At 36.2% G+C, this 17276-nt stretch overlaps 1 protein-coding gene across 4 annotated transcripts in view; it reads right to left on the bottom strand.

Annotated features, from left to right (window-relative positions):
• SPATA13 (spermatogenesis associated 13) overlaps positions 1 to 17276 on the bottom strand; it is a 317041-nt gene that overhangs the window by 75632 nt on the left and 224133 nt on the right. For all 4 annotated transcript variants that reach the window (XM_074216203.1, XM_074216202.1, XM_074216200.1 and 1 more), the window contains exon 2: positions 9330 to 11114. In XM_074216203.1, coding sequence (XP_074072304.1) covers positions 9330 to 10961 — 1632 coding nt within the window. In that variant the 5' untranslated portion in view covers positions 10962 to 11114. The remainder of the gene's footprint in view (positions 1 to 9329; positions 11115 to 17276) is intronic.

The raw sequence follows: 17276 nt of genomic DNA, 5'->3' as shown, positions 1-17276 counted from the left end.
TTCTACTAGAAGCCATTCCCCTCTTAAACTCTAGTGCCTTCCTTCTGTTAATTTATTTCCCATTTATCTTATATAGGACTTTCTCCTCCATATATTGAGCTTCCTGAGAGTAGGCATTGTTTTTTGCCTCTCTATATTCACTAGTACTTAACAGAATGCTTAACAAACAGTAGGTACTTAAAAAATGTTAACTGCCTAACTGAATTTAGAAAACAGTCCGGTATCCTAAAGAAGACTTTTAAGGATGCATAAGGCCACTTTTTTGACTGTCTCTGATCCACAGAGGTATGTGTGTTCTGCTGTCAGTCAATATATCCTTTTTTCCCCACATCAGAAGTTTCCCCAGCCATTAGAAATCAAGTTGTTCATCTTCCTCCTACATTTCAAACTAAAGTCCATTTCCCAATGTTTGGACATTAAACTCACTCAGAAAGTAAAAGGATCTTTTATCAATGTTTGGACACAGCACAACCCAAAAAATAGGTGACTAGCTGTCACTGGCAGAACTCAACATTTCAGCACTTGCCATGGTATGCTGTGTCTAGTGTGAGTGTAGAAAATATTATACATGAAAATCTATGATATATATGTATATACACATATATGCACATATATATATAATTTAGATGGGATATAGACATTTAAAACAAAATTCTTTACTACTGTATAAATTTTAATGACTGATTTTTCATACATTGAATTTTATCAAAGGATGATGCATTTGCTTTTAGATTATAAACATTAGGACTAAGTGAATGGGGATACAAACATTCGGTTTACAAAGAAAGACTAAAGATAATCTTTGTTCTCAGGGAATTTATCACATTCTAAAGGAAAGGACAACATAAACAACCGGACATACAAGCTATGGACAGAAAATAAAGGAAATAATCAACAAAGGGAAGGCAATAGAATTAAAGGGGATCAGGAAAGGTTTCATGGGCTTTAGCTGAAACTGAAAGGAAGCCAGGGAAGCCAAGAGAAGGAAAAATATTTCAAGCATGGAGGATGGTCAATAAAAAGTCTGCGTTTGAATAGAATTTCTTTTTCAAGGAACAAGAAGAGGTTGATGTTAATGGGATTGCAGAGTGAATGAAGGAGAGGAGGCTAAGGTATAAAAAGACAAGATTTTCCTCAACTTACATGTGCAAAAATATTTATAGGAGCTCCTTTTGCTGTGATAAAGAATTGGAAACTGAGGGGATGCCTATCAATTGAGGAATGGTTAAACAAGTTGTGGTATATTGGGATTCTCTTGTGCTATAAGAAATCTTGTGCAGGCGAATTCCAGAAAAAATTGGACTTATATGAAATGATACTAAGTGAAGTGAGCAGAACCAGTAGAACACCAAGTACAGTAACAGTAACATTTTGCAAAAATCAACTATAACTGACTTAGCTCTTTTCAGTAAAACAATGGTCCAAGACAATTCCAAAAAATCATGATGGAAAAATGCTATCTACAGTCAAAGAAAGAACTGATGGAGTATGAATGCAGAGCAATACTATTCCTCACTTTATTTTTTCATGATTTTTTCCCTTTTATTCTATTTCTTCTTTCACAACATGACTAATGTAGAAATATATTTTACATGATTGCACATATGTAACCTATATCAGATTGTTTATCATCCTGGGGAGGGAGAAAAATTTAGAACTCAAAATCTTATACAAAATTAATGGTGAAAATCATGTTTACATATAATTAGAAAAAATAAAATACTATTAATTTTTTTTAAATGACAAGCAAAAAAAGATTTTCCTCAGTCTTCCAATCTATAACATAAAATAGGCTTTATAAAAACAATATAAATTTCACAAATCAGACTGACATTATATCACTGAATATAATTGCTTATGATTAGTGACTTTCTTACTTTGGCTCACTTATGTATTTAGTACAACTTCAGACTCTAAGGAAAAGAACTCTTAGAGTTGATTAAATGGGTTCGTTATTTTTATAAAAAGCTGGACCTTACATTCTTGGTTAGAAAAGTAACTCCCTATCATAACATAGCTTGCATGGGAAATTATATTCAACATCATTTCAACATACAGCATCTCCAGGAAAATAAACTGGTAAAGAGATGAGAACAAAAAATATTCTTCCAAACCATAATCTCATTAACAGGTTCATAGGACCATAGATTTGGAGCTTGGTAGGACCTTGAAGTCCTTCTAGTGCAATTTTTCATTTTCCTGAAGCCTAGAATTAAGTCCAAGGTCACATAGATCTAGACTCGAATCTGGGTCCTATGGCTCCAAATTCACATCCCTTTCCATTACTTTGCTGAATGTACAAATGTGTCAGGTTCATAATAATTATTGGTATTTAATGTTTTTAAAGATCACAACTATTGAACTCCAAAATAAAAATACTTTTAAATTTTCCATTGGGAAAAGAAACTATCTTGACCTAACACACCAGTGAACACTGTCATACAAAGTGGTCATTATTTAAAAATCTGAAGCAGAAGAGGTCAAATACTTGGTGGTAATTAAATATTTTTCTTGAATATAATGATGATTGTTTTCCAACTTGGGTTATGTGCTTTATTCTATGCTGAACTGAGGTTTCCAAAGACCTTTTTCTTTTCAACTGTAACTGTAACTGTAACTGCTAATGATAAGAACAAAATATAGACTGTAAGAAAGTTGGGTACAAAGTTCATTAATTCTCAGTCATATGTAAAGCATACTCTGAAAAGAAACCTGTCTTATGCAATACTACTACTCCTGGGCTGGGCTACAAGAAATGTTGCAAAACATTGAGAGGAAATCATGGGAACAAATGATTAAATCCATTTAAAAAAATGAAATATTGGTTTTTCAAAGTAAGGGCATGAAATAGAAGGGTACTTTTTTTTCCCTAAATGACTATTTTCTAAAAGAATTCTGTAGTGATATTTCTGAGAGAAGGTCTTTAAGAATGGGTAAAATTTGGCTCCTTCTGGTTTTGCTAATCTGAACTAAAGCAATGAAACTTTCTTGGAAAACTGTTGAAGCTTCCAAAGCAATCAAGTTTTTAACTTGGATAATTCAAGTCATAAAAATAAGGTCATCTGTATATGAGGCTTTTATGGATTGCTAAGTTGCTAATTCCTTCTCTAAATCACCTTGTATCTACTTTGCATATACCTATATATGAGTCTAACTCTTCCCAACTATACTATAAACACTTTTTGGGCAGGAACTATTTGTACTTTTTATTCTTAGACTCTACTTTAGTACTTGGTTCATGGCAGGCATTTAATAAATGCCTAGTGATTGTTTGAATTATAGTTTCAAAGTTGGAAGGGACTTCAACAACTCTTTGTTTTGATGCACTCAAATTTATTCTACACCATATCAGTCAAGGTGCTCATTGTGCCTTTGGCTGAAGAACTCCATAATGAGGAAAACTCTCATTCTTCTGGGTTGGTTCATCCCAACTCCTTGTTCCTTATAACAAGCCTAAATTTGTCCTTTTTGCAACTTCCACTCACTGCACCTAAATGTCTTCTGGGAGGTCAAAAAGACTAAGTAAAATCTTTCTTCCATATGACAGTTGTGAAGGTCTTGACAACAGTTATCACGTATTACCTAAGCCTTCCTTTAGTAATCATAACGTTTCTAAGCAAAGGACCATAAACTTAGGATCACTGTCTTAAGAGTTGGAAGTACAAATCATCTATTCCAATCCTCTCATTTTACAGATAAGAAAATTGAGGCCCAGTAAGGGAACATGACTTCCCCAAAGCCACATAGATATGATACAGCCCAGTGCCTAGTCTATAGGGGACTCCATGAATGTTGCTTGGCTGACTATAGCATAAACTTAGGGTTTTCAATGGTCATCCTCAGGACACTGCATTTTCAATGTCTTTTCTAAATACTGGATCCAAAACTAAAGACACTACCCCAGGTGACCTTTGATCTTAGCAGGGCAGATTACAGAGAAGTTATTGTCTCATTTACTTAGAAGTCAAAACTGTGTACTGATCAGATTAGGAAAACAATAGGTAATAACACCACATTTCCTCCATTTACCCTATTGCTGTGAAGTGGTAACTTTCCTTCCATCTAAAGTACCCTTAAATCACCCTAAATTTATTCTCAAAGGTAAGGAATTATTAGTGTGGAAAGAAAAGTCTAGGATCTAAGGATGTGAGAATCACCATACTAAGTTTGAAGAGACAAAGGGATTGGTCATCAGTTGGTAATGTTTTTATTAAATTACAACATGCATGAAGAGGCTGAGATCCATGCTGGTGGAGGAGTATAGCCACACTGATAAATTACAGTTCTTCTACACTAAATAACATTCTATACTAAAGAGCTTTGGGCTTTCCCAACTTGAACTAATGGAATTTCCATCTAGGATGTCACAAAACATTTTGTTTTCACCCATCTCAAGCACTTAGGTATTCCTCTGTGTAATATTTTGTATTATAATTATTATTTCTCTAATTCCCATTTAAGTTCCAGGAGACAGCAGTCATATCTTATCTAAACTTATCTGACTCTACCAGAACCTCCCACCAACCAATACATAGAGCATATACTTATATGTTTCTTGAATTGAATGATCGCTGCCTGCACTATGGTATTCTGGCTTCTAATCTCCCCTCTCTAGAAATTATTCTGCACAATGCTGTCTGACTGATCTTCCTAAAGCATGACTAAATGATGAATCATTCTCTTGTTCAAACCTTTACTGACTACTCACTGTCTACTAAATGAAGTCTAGCTTGGCATTTAAAGTTTTCTACATCTGATCGCTATTTACTTTTCCAGTCTTATTTCTCACTAGTGTCCTCAAATCCAGTCAAACTGGACTATAAATTTTTATTCCATGTTTTTCTATCTTCTTACCTTCACTCCTCACAATCCCAGTGACTTGGACACCTTCCCCCATAGCTCTCAAAATTGCTTAATTTTCAAGACCCAGATAAAATATTATTTTCTGCAAGAAATTTTTGCTTTTCTTGCCCCTTGATCAAAAGTGATCTCTAAAAAATAGAACTCTATATTCATGTCTCTTTTCAAGTATTTACCACATTCTATCTTGAATATATACCTATGTAGCTATTTTAACCCCAAATTGGACTGTAAGTTCTTTAAGGGCAGGGTCATCAGCTTATTGGCTTTATTTCCTCCCTATCACCCTGGCAATAATGAATGCATTGAATAGGTATTCAAAAAATATGCTGAATGGATACAATAAGTTGTCTCAAAGCAGGATTCAGCTGTTTTTATGTTAAAAAAAATCTAAATTGTTTTGATAATTTTGCAGTACTCCCTGAGATGACTGAAGATACATAATGGGAAGGGTTGAGAATCATTGATCTCTGAGCATGGCCAATAGATCAAATGATGTTAGAAGCTAAAGTAATCTTAAAGGGTATCATGTCAATCTGTAAGCATTATTAAGTGCCTACAATGTACCAGACAGTGGGGATATAAATACAAAGAAACAACTCTTTCCTCTAATGTTACAAGTGAGGAAACTGAGGTCAGGTTTGTCTTGACCAAGATTGTACACTTTTTTAGTGCTTGATCCAGGAATGGAACTCAGCTCTAATATTATTACACTCCACACTGTCTTTCTTTAGAGTGAACATCTGGATGAATAAAGAACACAAAATCTGAACTTTTTAGCTAAAAGACTAAACAGTTGTCATGTGTCAAAAACTAAAGTGATATATGAATCATTCCCAGCATTTCTAGAATACTTTGGAATTACCAAAGTCTTTAAAAATTATTAACTATTAAAATATAATTACTAAACTACTAAAACATCTATGAGGCTAGGTTTCCTCTTTCAATAATTAAGCAAAGCATCACTGATTTAGACTTAAAGTTAGAAGGGACCTAATAGATGATTTATGGCAACACTTTCAGTTTATAGATAAGAAAACTGAGGCCCAGAGGTGATGAGACTTCCCCAAAGTCACATGCTTATCTTAAATTTCTATGGTTGGGATCTGTACACAGGATGGTTCCAAATTTAGTGCTTTATAGATTATACTATTCTTTCGTTTAAGCAGAAAATAAAATTATGTAACTTTTCCATCAGTAATAATAATAAGAAAACCGGGATTAAAACTTAAAATCATGGTTTCTACGTTTGGAATATAATGAAGACAACTGAAAAATAATGCATATCATTAGTCTAATAACATGATTTACCACTAGGTGGCAGAAGTCTAACATGAATCTATCTACTGACATCCATCACACTAAAAGATAATTGCTTTAAACTTCAAAGTGGGGGCAGCTAGGTGGCACAGTGGATAAAGCACCGGCCCTGGAGTCAGGAGTACCTGAGTTCAAATCCGACCTCAGACACTTAATAATGACCTAGCTGTGTGGCCTTGGACAAGCAAATCCCATTGCCTTGCAAAAACCTTAAAATAAATAACTAAACTTCAAAGTGACCTCAGAGATCTGTTAGTCCCACCCTCATGTTTACAGAGAAGGAAACAGAGGCCCAAAAGAAGTGACTTGCCTGAGCTCTCATATATGACAACAGAGCTTTGTCTTATCAACCTTATGTAGAATTGTAGGATTTTAGAGCTGGACAGGAACAATTTAGTCTCATTTTACAAAGAAAATGAGCCCCAAAAGATTTAAGGGAGCTGATCAACAGAAAATGAGCAGCAGAACTGGACTCTGAATTTTTACCATTCAGATCTCCTCATTCAAGTCTCCTTTCCATTAACCTTCATAGCCTTTCATGAAGAAATATACAAATGGGATGAGATGCAACAAGAGAATAATTGGTTATTTCTCTAGGAATCTATGTCTGGGATAATAGGTCTCTAATTTTTCAGAATATTCCCAATTTCAAGAAAATGAAATGTACTTTAAACGAAATTGTGTAAAAAGACCATCTTTTATCAGACTATGGTCCTGATTTCTGATTCTGAAAACATGATCATTATTCTCATAGGCTAACTTGAAGATCTCACATTGGAGGAATTAGGGAGGAAACAGGATTGATCTATAAACCTTGAACTCTAGTATTATCAGAATTTTAACTGGTTGCTTTGAGACAATAAGTTCAAACCTCATTCTCATTCTGAGGAGACTTTTTGGTATAAGCAGGGTGAATCTTGGGCCATTCCTCAAAAGAAACTATGGGAGGCACAGGCAAGTCTTGAGCCATTCTGAGAATGACTTTAACAAGTCAAGTCATTTTTGTGGCAAGCACAAATTAATCTTAATTTGTCCCTGGGAACTGAAGTCTGAACTAAGTTCTCTCAACTTGGCCCCACAACCTCTCTGGCCCTTCCTAGAGACTCCCTGGGGATGACTTTGAACCATCTGGAGCTGGCCTTGATTAGAATGGTCTCCCTATTTATACATACAGTCCTTAGAAAATGAGACACAACTAGAGCATCTCTAGGGTTCAGTGGAAAGGAAAACATTTTTCTAGGCAGTCTTTTCCATGATAGGAACCAATTTATGCCTGTCTAGTATCCTAGAGCGACAGATGAAAAACAATATACAATATACATGCATGGAGGCACTTTCATGTTTCTTGGCTACATAAGGAAGTATTACTGAGCATATTTCAAAGTGAAAATTATGCAGTTTGGCAGAGTGATAGCGATGCTGACAGAATGTGCTGAATTGTTAAGACTAAAGTGAATTTGGAAAGAACATCCCCTTTGCAGAACTGACAGATATTATTTGAAATAATACATGTGATTTCTACATTAACCACAAAATAAGCAAAATCGCTATAAAAATTTCACCTGAAACCTCGGTCAGTAATTGACAGGTTTTTAATTGCATGTAATGTATGCTATTAATTTCCTGGGGGGGAAAAGAATGAAAACACTTTCCAGCTCAAAATCCTAGACTCAGATAAATCTTAAAGAGATGCAAGTATGAAAAAGATGAGGAAATAAAATGAGTGAATACATGACATGGTCCACTAGGGAAAAATCTCTGCATCAATTATCTCCAATAAGGATCTGATAGAAAACATATATAGGGAAGTAACACAAATATATCAAGATCCATTTCCTAGTATCAACAATTATGAACAGTTCTCAGAAGTACTGTAAACTACTAATCACCACCTTAAAGACTGCCATAAATCACTGAAACAAGAGAAATGTAAATTAAAACATAATTCTAAGGTTTCACCTCACATCAAAAAAAAAATTGGCATGGAAATGGTCTCTTTTGGAAGGGATGTGAAAAGAAAGGCACACCAATCCAGCAATTACACAAAATAACATCTGACACATGGGTACTTAATAAATGTTTGATGACTTATTGGTAAATATGAATTGGTTCAAACATTCTGGAATTGGTGAATCTATAAATTGGTCCAAACATTCTGGAAAGCAATATAGAAATATCTTAAGAAAGTGACTAAAGTATCTATTTCCTTTGATTGAAAGGATAACATAGTGGAGCACATTTCACAAAAAGGTCAAAGATAGAAAGAAAAGTCCAATATACTGCAAAATATTTATCAAAATGTTCCATAGTAGTAGAAATAAAATAGATGATAAATTATTGGAAAATGTTTAAATGTATTGAGGTACAAGAAGTAACAGAATATTCCTGTGCCATGATAAATGATGAATATGAATACAGAGGGGCATGGGATTTATTTAAATGTTTTGCCATAATTGAAGGCAGAACTGGGGGAAAAAACAATGATTATAACAACATAAATGGAAAGGATAACAACAAAAATTGGAATGCTTCATAATTATAATCATCAAGCTTGGTTCTGAAAAAGAGAGAGACCAGAATGCAAATCTCTGCTTACTTTGCAGCAGTGGGGGGCTAGGGAGGTGGAATACAACCTACATAGGCAGACTTCATTAATGTATTGATTACTATTGCTGAACTGACTTTTTTTCCTTCCCTTCTTTTATTCTATATTATCATAAGGGATGGTTCTCTGAATGAGAGGGAAAACTATATTGAGAAATAGAATAATAAATAGAATAATAAAAATTTGATATCTTTCATTTTTTATAAGTATATGGTAATATGGAATGAAATGGAGATATTTTCAAGAGTGTGATTAAGGCTCCTATAAGTTATTTCATTCCTCAGTGAGTAAGTTTACAAGAGATAAATGATTACTTTTCTAATATGCTATTAAACAGTTTGCTATTTAAAAATAAGTTAGTAAATGCAATTTCCACTAATATCTGTTACTACAATAAACTTCCCTGGAGATGTAGAATCAGTACAAAGTTACTGACTTCAGAGAATCTTTTCATGTAAAATGGAAGCTGCTCTGTGTGAAACACCACTTATAATAGTGAAATACCAGGTGGCACTTTCCAAAACCAATTCTGCTTCTTTCTTACCTCTTCCTTCCTCTCCTCTGGCCCAGTCACTAAATTGAGGCTCAGTTGTGAGTGGCTGCTGATGCCACTGTCTTCATTACCATCATCATAATACACTGTTTTCACTGACTCTTGGAAAGACACTGGACTTCTCCCCTTCAGGGCTGGCAACTCTGTTCTTTCTTCACTCTCCATTGAGCTCAGAGATAATGTGCTATGAGTATTTGGACAACGGAAATTAATATTATACTTGGCATTTTCTGAAACAGGGCTCTGAGGTTTGGGGGCAGTGGGACGAGGAGGGGTGCTAGGGTGCTCCAACTCACATGTAAACTGGCTGGTATTTTTTGGTCTATCAGAGTCTTTGACAAATGCTTTCAGGGTAGTGGGGCTTGATGAGGAACTGTCAGCAGATTGATGGACACATCCTGATGTCTGGGAAGGTTTGGCTTTGGGAGGCAACACCATCGTTTCACTATCTGTTTCAGGGCCCTGAGAAATGGTGGAACCAAGGCTAGGAATGACTGTAAAGGAAGACTCTACATTGCATACTGGGGATGTACACCTCTTTCGATCATGTTCTGAATTGGTAGAAACACGGCGGGAGTAATCATCATGGAGTTGGCTGTTGAGCTGTATTCTTTGGTTTGGCTCACTCGGGGATGGCATCCCACTCTTAGGAGCTTCTCTCTTCCAAGCAACATCAGTGACATTACTTACAAGTTTCAAAACTCGATCAAAATCCTTGGCTCTTATTGGACTCTTCCAGCGCTTCGACCTCCTCTCCGACACATTGGTTTTATCGGAGCTGGTGGGAGAACTTAGCGTCCTTTGAATTTCATGTTTCTCATTTGTCACTTTGAGGTCAGTGAGGTTTGAGGTGGACTTCCGTTTGAAAGAACTTTTTCTCAAGAAATTCAAGTTGTCTGTACTCTTGCTTCTCCTGTAGATAATATGGTTATTTTCAGAGTTTTTCACCAGAATTTCACAGATTTGGGGTTCCTGCAGGATGGGAGACAGAGGCCGGGCACAGCGCTGGGAGCCACTGTGCTTATCAGTGTCCATTAAGTTAATGCGACCAATGCCATAGGCTCTCCGGATGCTCCTTGATCTGTGAGTATTCCTTTGGAAGGTGTCATCATTGTCTTCTACATCAGAGCAATCTGATAACCCCCCATCCACTGCCTTGTGAAAATCATTCAATTGCCCTGCATACGAATACCTGTTAGTTTGGACTCCTATCACAGCACCATTGGGTATATGTTTTCCCAAGTCATTTTCGGAAATGTCCTCATTTAAGACATCTGGGTCCTCCCGACCCTGAATTCCTTGAAGAACTGAGGCCTTCAGTTTTTTAAATGATCCCATTTTCCTAAAGGAAGATAAAGCATTCCAAGTTGAGGAATTGCCCATCAGAATCATGGAGCGAGGCCGTTCTGTGTTGCAGCTATTCCTCTTTCTAGTGGCAGAGAAAAGTCGCATGAATTTGGAAGGGCTGAGTTTGTCTTCTTGGGCTTCGGAATCACTGTTATTACTGCTCTTGCACACCCCATTTTGACAGGAAGAATTAATAATTGCTCCAGTCTCAGTAGGTTCCATAGCTACATGGGCAGAAGAAAGGCTATTCCCAAAGCCATTCTGCACGGTTGTCATATTCTCAAGGCTGGAGGCACGTGGAGAGGGGGCATCATAATTCACAGCCACATCCCAACTTTCAACAGCTGCCCAAAGTGCTGGTAGTTCATTACCTCCTGATGCTTCATGTTCACGATTGGGTCTCTTTAGCTCTTTAGAAGAAGGCACCACCTACATCAAAAGAAAAAAAAAGCCAGAATTTAGTCTTTTGTTCCTCTACTGGAACCCTGCAGCAGCAAATCAAAGTGGATTGTCTTGCTTGATATTTTTTTGAAGAATCACTTGTTTTGCATTCTTACAATGTGACTACAGCATATACTTAACTATTCCTCTATGAGATTCTAGGGGTAGGGACAGTTTCTTATCTAAATTTTGAATCTCTCCAGTATCCAATGACATGCTTTGCTTAATGTTGGTTATTATGATGAGAAGATTGCTTCTCAATGGATAGAGCTCCACATCTGGAGTCAGGAAGATCTGAATTCAAATCCAGTCACAGACACTTACTAGCTGACACTGGGCAAGTCATTTAATCTTTGTTTGACTCTTTTCTAAAAAAATCTCCAAAATGGAGATAACAATAACACTTACCTCCCTGTATTGTAGTGAGGATAAAATGAGATAATTTCCATAAAGTACTATATAAATACCTGTTATCATCATCATTATCATCATCACCATCATCAATAGTATTAGGAAAACCTTTGTAGGACAGACTGGAGGAGGAAAGAGTAGAGCCAGGTAATCCATTTAGGAAGCAAGTACAATAAGCCAACCATGCATAAGAACTCAAATTAGGATGGTGTTAAGAAGAATAGTAAAAAATTGAAAAACATATTTTTACAAATGAAAAATCATCAGAACTTGATAACTTATTAAAATATGGAAGGCAAAGGAGATAGAAGAGTCAAAGGTAACTGGGTGACTAAGGGAATAATGGTAGCCATAACATGAATTTTTCTCTCAGTGTAAAAAATTTATCCTACACTTGAATAGGCTTATCCCATGTGGATAAGTAATGTTCTCCCTTCTTATTTCTGCTTCTTGGAATCCTTCATTTCCCTTCAAACTCAGCTCAAGTTCTGCCTTCTGAAATCTATCTCCATAACTGTTACTGCCCCTCCTCCCATTTCTATTTTACATTTATTCTGAATATAGTTCTGATAATTTTGAATAAATTCTGAATAAGTTAATGATAATTAAAAATACCTACATTCACATGATTCTTTAAAACTTGCAAAGTCTTCAGAAAGGACAGGATGTGGGAAATCTGGGACACTAATACACTGTTGGTGGAGCTGTGAACTCATCCAACCTTTCTGGAGAGCAATTTGGGATTATGCCCAAAGGGCAACAAAAATGTGCATATCCTTTGATCCAGCAATACCACTACTGGGTCTATACCATGAAGAGATTATGAAAAAGGGTAAAAAACATCACTTGTACAAAAATATTTATAGTAGCCATGTTTGTGGTGGCAAAAAATTGGAAATTAAGTGAATGTCCTTCAACTGGAGAATGGCTTAACAAATTGTGGTATATGTATGTGATGGAACATTAGAAACCAGGAAGGATGGGAATACAGGGAAGCCTGTTAGGATTTGCATGAACTGATGCTGAGCAAGATGAGCAGAACCAGAAAAACATTGTACACCCTAACAGCAACATGGAGGTGATGATCAACCTCGATGGACTTGCTCATTCCATCAGTGCAACAACCAGGGACAATTTTGGGCTGTCTGCAATGGAGAATACCATCTGTTTCCAGAGAAAGAATTATGGACTTTGAACAAAAACCAAAGACTATTACCTTCAAATTAGAAAAACAAAACCATTACCTTATTATGTAATTTTACTATCTCATACTTTATTTTTCTTCCTTAAGGATATGATTTCTCTGTCATCACATTCAACTGAGATCAATGTATAATGGAACCAATGTAAAGACTAACAGAATGCCTTCTGTGGGGGGTGGGGAGAAGGAAACAAGAATGGGGGGAAAATTGTAAAACTCAAAATAAATAAAATCTTTCTTAAACTTGTAGAGTCTTTACATAATATTATCTTCATTTTATATGAGACCACTGGTGCCAACAGAGGTAAAGGTTTTGTCTAATTTACACAGCTAAGAAATGGAATTTGAACTCAGATCTTCCCAACTCCAAGTATGGTCCTCTATCCCCAAAGTAGACAGTGTTGACCCCAGTGAAATATTAGCTCCATGAAAGCAGGAACTGTGTCATTTTTTGCTTTGTACATTTGTCATCTAATGTGGTCCCTCACCCATGTGAATTGCTTAAAAATGGATTGATGGTGTAGAGAAAGGAGTGAAATCACCAAAGAATAGAAACAGGGGAAAAGGTGGTACATTTGGGACCATGTCTTTAGAGAAGATAGCTCCCTGTTCAACCCTAGATGTTGGGAGCTGAAAGAAAACCTGAGATTAGTAATCTCAGGGAGAATGGTAAAGGGGAGGCAATCACTTTGGAAGATATCTCATTTCACTTGTTTAGAGAGCCTGAATTCTCTTCCCACAATGGAGTTCAAGTAGTGAATATTTAAGAGAATCTTAGTGACAAGACAGCCCAATTTAGTTAGGTTGATTTGGGGGTGAGGTCTCACTGCCTTTCCTCATTTTAGTCTATAGCAAGATAGCTTTAAATGATAACAGGCAGTCTTCATTTGTGTGCCCAAGTAATTCTACAGATTTCATTTTTTCCCAGGATGATATTTTCTCAATTGCTGGATTAACTAAAACAAACTCAGAAATTCTAAGTTCCACAATTAGGGCAAATTACTTCCAGAAACACCATTTATTTTACTACATAGTTTATGCTGCTTTGAATCATGAAGCTGAAGAAGAAAACCAAAAATAAAAGCAAAAAATCTAAGAAGCACTTTTACTGGAATTTCTGAATAATGTCCTATGTTCCATTATTCACAACTAATCCTTTGACCTCCACTAAATAATGAGGTCTATAATTCAATCAGTAATTGTGTAGTCAGTTCTGTGAGTTATGGGAAACTGGTCAAAAAATTTATGCGAACGCGCACGCATGTGCGTGCGCACGCACACACACACACACACAGAGTTTGAAACTTTTAATCTATGATGTAAAAAGCTTAATGTCCATGTGACAAGGAACATACAATTTAGATTATAAGAAATGAGACACTGGGAAAAGAAAAATGTATAATATCAAAAGAACATAAATCATGTGCCAGACTTGGGATCAGAAATCCTGGATTTGTACTCTGGCCCCAACACTTACTTGCTACAAGATGCTGGGTAAATCATCTCTGCCTCAATTTTCTCATCTGTAAACATGGAGTAAATGTTGTTAAAATTACTTTACACAGCCCTAAATTCATCTTCAATTGTGTAATGGGCTGCTCTAACTAGATATTCTATTGCTTTTCATTCAAGTTTGATTTTACATGACCCCAATTTAGTATATACTTGCCAAAGAGGCCAATACCTTCTCCAGATCATTTTACAGATAAGGAAAATGAAGCAAACAGGATTAAGTGACTTGCCCAGGGTCATACAGTTAACAAAGTATCTGAGGTATTTGAACTCAGGAAGAGGAGTCTTCTTGACTCCAGGTCTGGTACCCCATCCAGTGAACCCCCTAGCTTGTCCTATATGTTCTAAAGACACCTTAAATTCAACATTTCCAAAACTGAACTCAGTGTATTTCCCCCAAAACCTTCCCCTCTTCCAAACTTTCCACATTTTCGCAAAAGCATCAAATCAACATCCTCCCAATCAACCAGGGTCACAACTTAGATATCATCCTCAACTTCTCACTCTCTCTCATTATGCACTCCCCTCCCAATCCAATCTATTACCAAATCTTGTGAACAATGAAGCACTTTGTGCTCCATCCTATCCAACAGTTCAGAAAAAGCAAATTGGTCAAAAGGACTAAACATACTGGTAAAAAGATAAAATTTCACATATAGACCTTATTCTCTCTTCAAATAGGGCTGCTACCCTAAGGCCCACATCAACTCATGCCTGGGCTATTACAACAATCTGGTGCTTAATTTTTATGCCTCAAGTCTCTACTTGTCCAACTCTGTGGTCAAAGTGATTTTCCTAAAGAGTCTCTCTGATCAAGTCACTGTCCAATTCAATCAACTCCAATGGTTTATTAATATCTACAGAACCAAATATATTTTGGTTTTAATATGATTGGATTTTAAAGTCTTTCAATCAACTCCAGTGGCTTTCTCTATCACTAGGATAAATATATTTGGTTTTAATATGTTTGGCTTTTAGAGTCTTAAATAATCTGGTAATTTCCTACTGCTCCAGTCTTCTTACTCTCCTTCACAGACTCTGTGAACCATACACTGCCCTCCTTGCTCTTCCTCACACATGCCAATCCATGTCCCAAGCATTATGCATTTTCTCTGGCTTACTTCATGCCTAAAATTCTCTTCCTCTTCTCTGCTTCCTGACTTCTCTGGCTTTCTTCAAGAATCAGCTAAAATTTCAGTATCTATAAGAAAATTTTCCCAAGGTTTCCTTTATCTTAGTGTCTCCCCCTCAAATCATCCAGTTTAGCCTGTATATCAGAGTAACTAGATGGTACAGTGGAGTTGGCAAGACCTGAATTCAAATATGACTTCAGATGCTTTCTAACTGGGTCATTCTGGGGAAGTCATTTTATCAGTGTGCCTCAGATTCCTCATATGTAAAATGAACTGGAAACAACCACTCCAGTATCTTTGCCAAGAAAACCCTATATGGGATCATATGGAGTTGGACACAATTTATCAACAATATCTTTTTTTTTCTTGTATGTACTTTGTCTCCCCCATTAGACAGTAAGCTTCTTGAGAGCAGAGACAATGGTTTTGTCTTTCATTGTATCCTCAGTACTTAGCAAAGCAGCTGGCACATAGTATGTGATCAATAAATGCTTATGAACTTGATATTACCTACTTCTGAGAGTTATTGTGAGGAAAGTCATTTGTAAACTTTATAGATATATAAATTATTATTATTATTATTATTATTATTATTATTATTATTATTATTATATTTCTAATTAGAGAGTCCCCCATCTGTTAAGTTTAGGAATAGATTTAGGGTCAGATTCCCTAATTCCTTGTAATTGGAAGTTTTTGAAAAGGGAAATTCTCAGGTAAGCATTAAATTAGATGGTCTATGAAGATACCTCCTAACTCAGTTACTCTAATAATTCCCCAAGGAACTCTAAAGGAAACAGTATTTTATTATCAAAAGAACATAATAGAAGATAAGGGTTCATAAGGACTTCAATTTAGAATTGGAAGGGAACTGAGAGTTCATCTAGTCTACCCCGTCCTTTAACAAATGAGGCCCAGAGAAGTCAAGAAGGTAAGACCTGCCCAAGGCAAGGATCTGCTATTTACTAGATGTATAACTTGGGCAGATCACACACCCTTCTAACAATAAAGTATGGTTCAGCTAGTTGGAGGTGTACTGAATTTCTTTCCTATTTTGACTCAAAGCTTTAGATCATGACAATAGTCATGGAGATGGTTTAGACTTTTCTCATTTAAAATGTCTTATTTTAGTTGAACTGACATTTATGTATTATTTCATTGAGGTCACTTTACAATATTTAGCACAGAAACCTAGTTTGGGTGATACACAAGGGCAGCAGGAATGATGCCATTAATAAAAATGAAAGTAGTTTCTATGAACTCATTCAAGACTAGGGTTCCCTTACTCACCACCCACTTATGCTGAGCTATTCAGTCTGGTCAAACATGATTTATAGCTTACTGTGTTAAAGATTAGTGCTGTTATGGTGTTCCCATTCTGAAGAGACATTATTTATACCTGCCCAACATGAAGAATAGACTCTGTAACAGAGGACTTTAGCAGCATTGAGTAAATGGAGAACTCCCTGTCGTTAACTATGAAACTTTGTGCTCCATCCTAACAGCTTCAGAAAAGCAAATAGGTCAAAAGGACTAAACATACTGGTAAAGAGGTAAAATGCTGGTGCAGCTAAGTGGCACAGTGGATAGAGCAACAGCCTTGGTGTCAGGAGGACCTGAGGTTCAAATGTGACCTCAGACACTTAATAATCACCAAGCTGTGTGACCTTGGGCAAGTCACTTACCTTAAAAAAGGGTAAAATATCATGGTGGAAAGAGTAGAGAAATATCAAATATTTCTCAGTCTGCATCAATGTCTCTTTACAGTAATGCCCTAAAAGAAAGAATTCACCACAGTTCAGAAGAGAAGATTCCTCAGTGATCTCAGAAAGTTTCTCATTCTTTTGTCTCCTGCCCATGAATAAACACCATCACAAAAATTCATTAGATCAT

Source organism: Macrotis lagotis, chromosome 1 (genome assembly GCF_037893015.1).
Source record: "Macrotis lagotis isolate mMagLag1 chromosome 1, bilby.v1.9.chrom.fasta, whole genome shotgun sequence".
Taxonomy (NCBI): Eukaryota; Metazoa; Chordata; class Mammalia; order Peramelemorphia; family Peramelidae; genus Macrotis; species Macrotis lagotis.
Note: the sequence above shows the minus strand (reverse complement) of the source record. Positions and strands in the feature narration are given on the sequence as shown.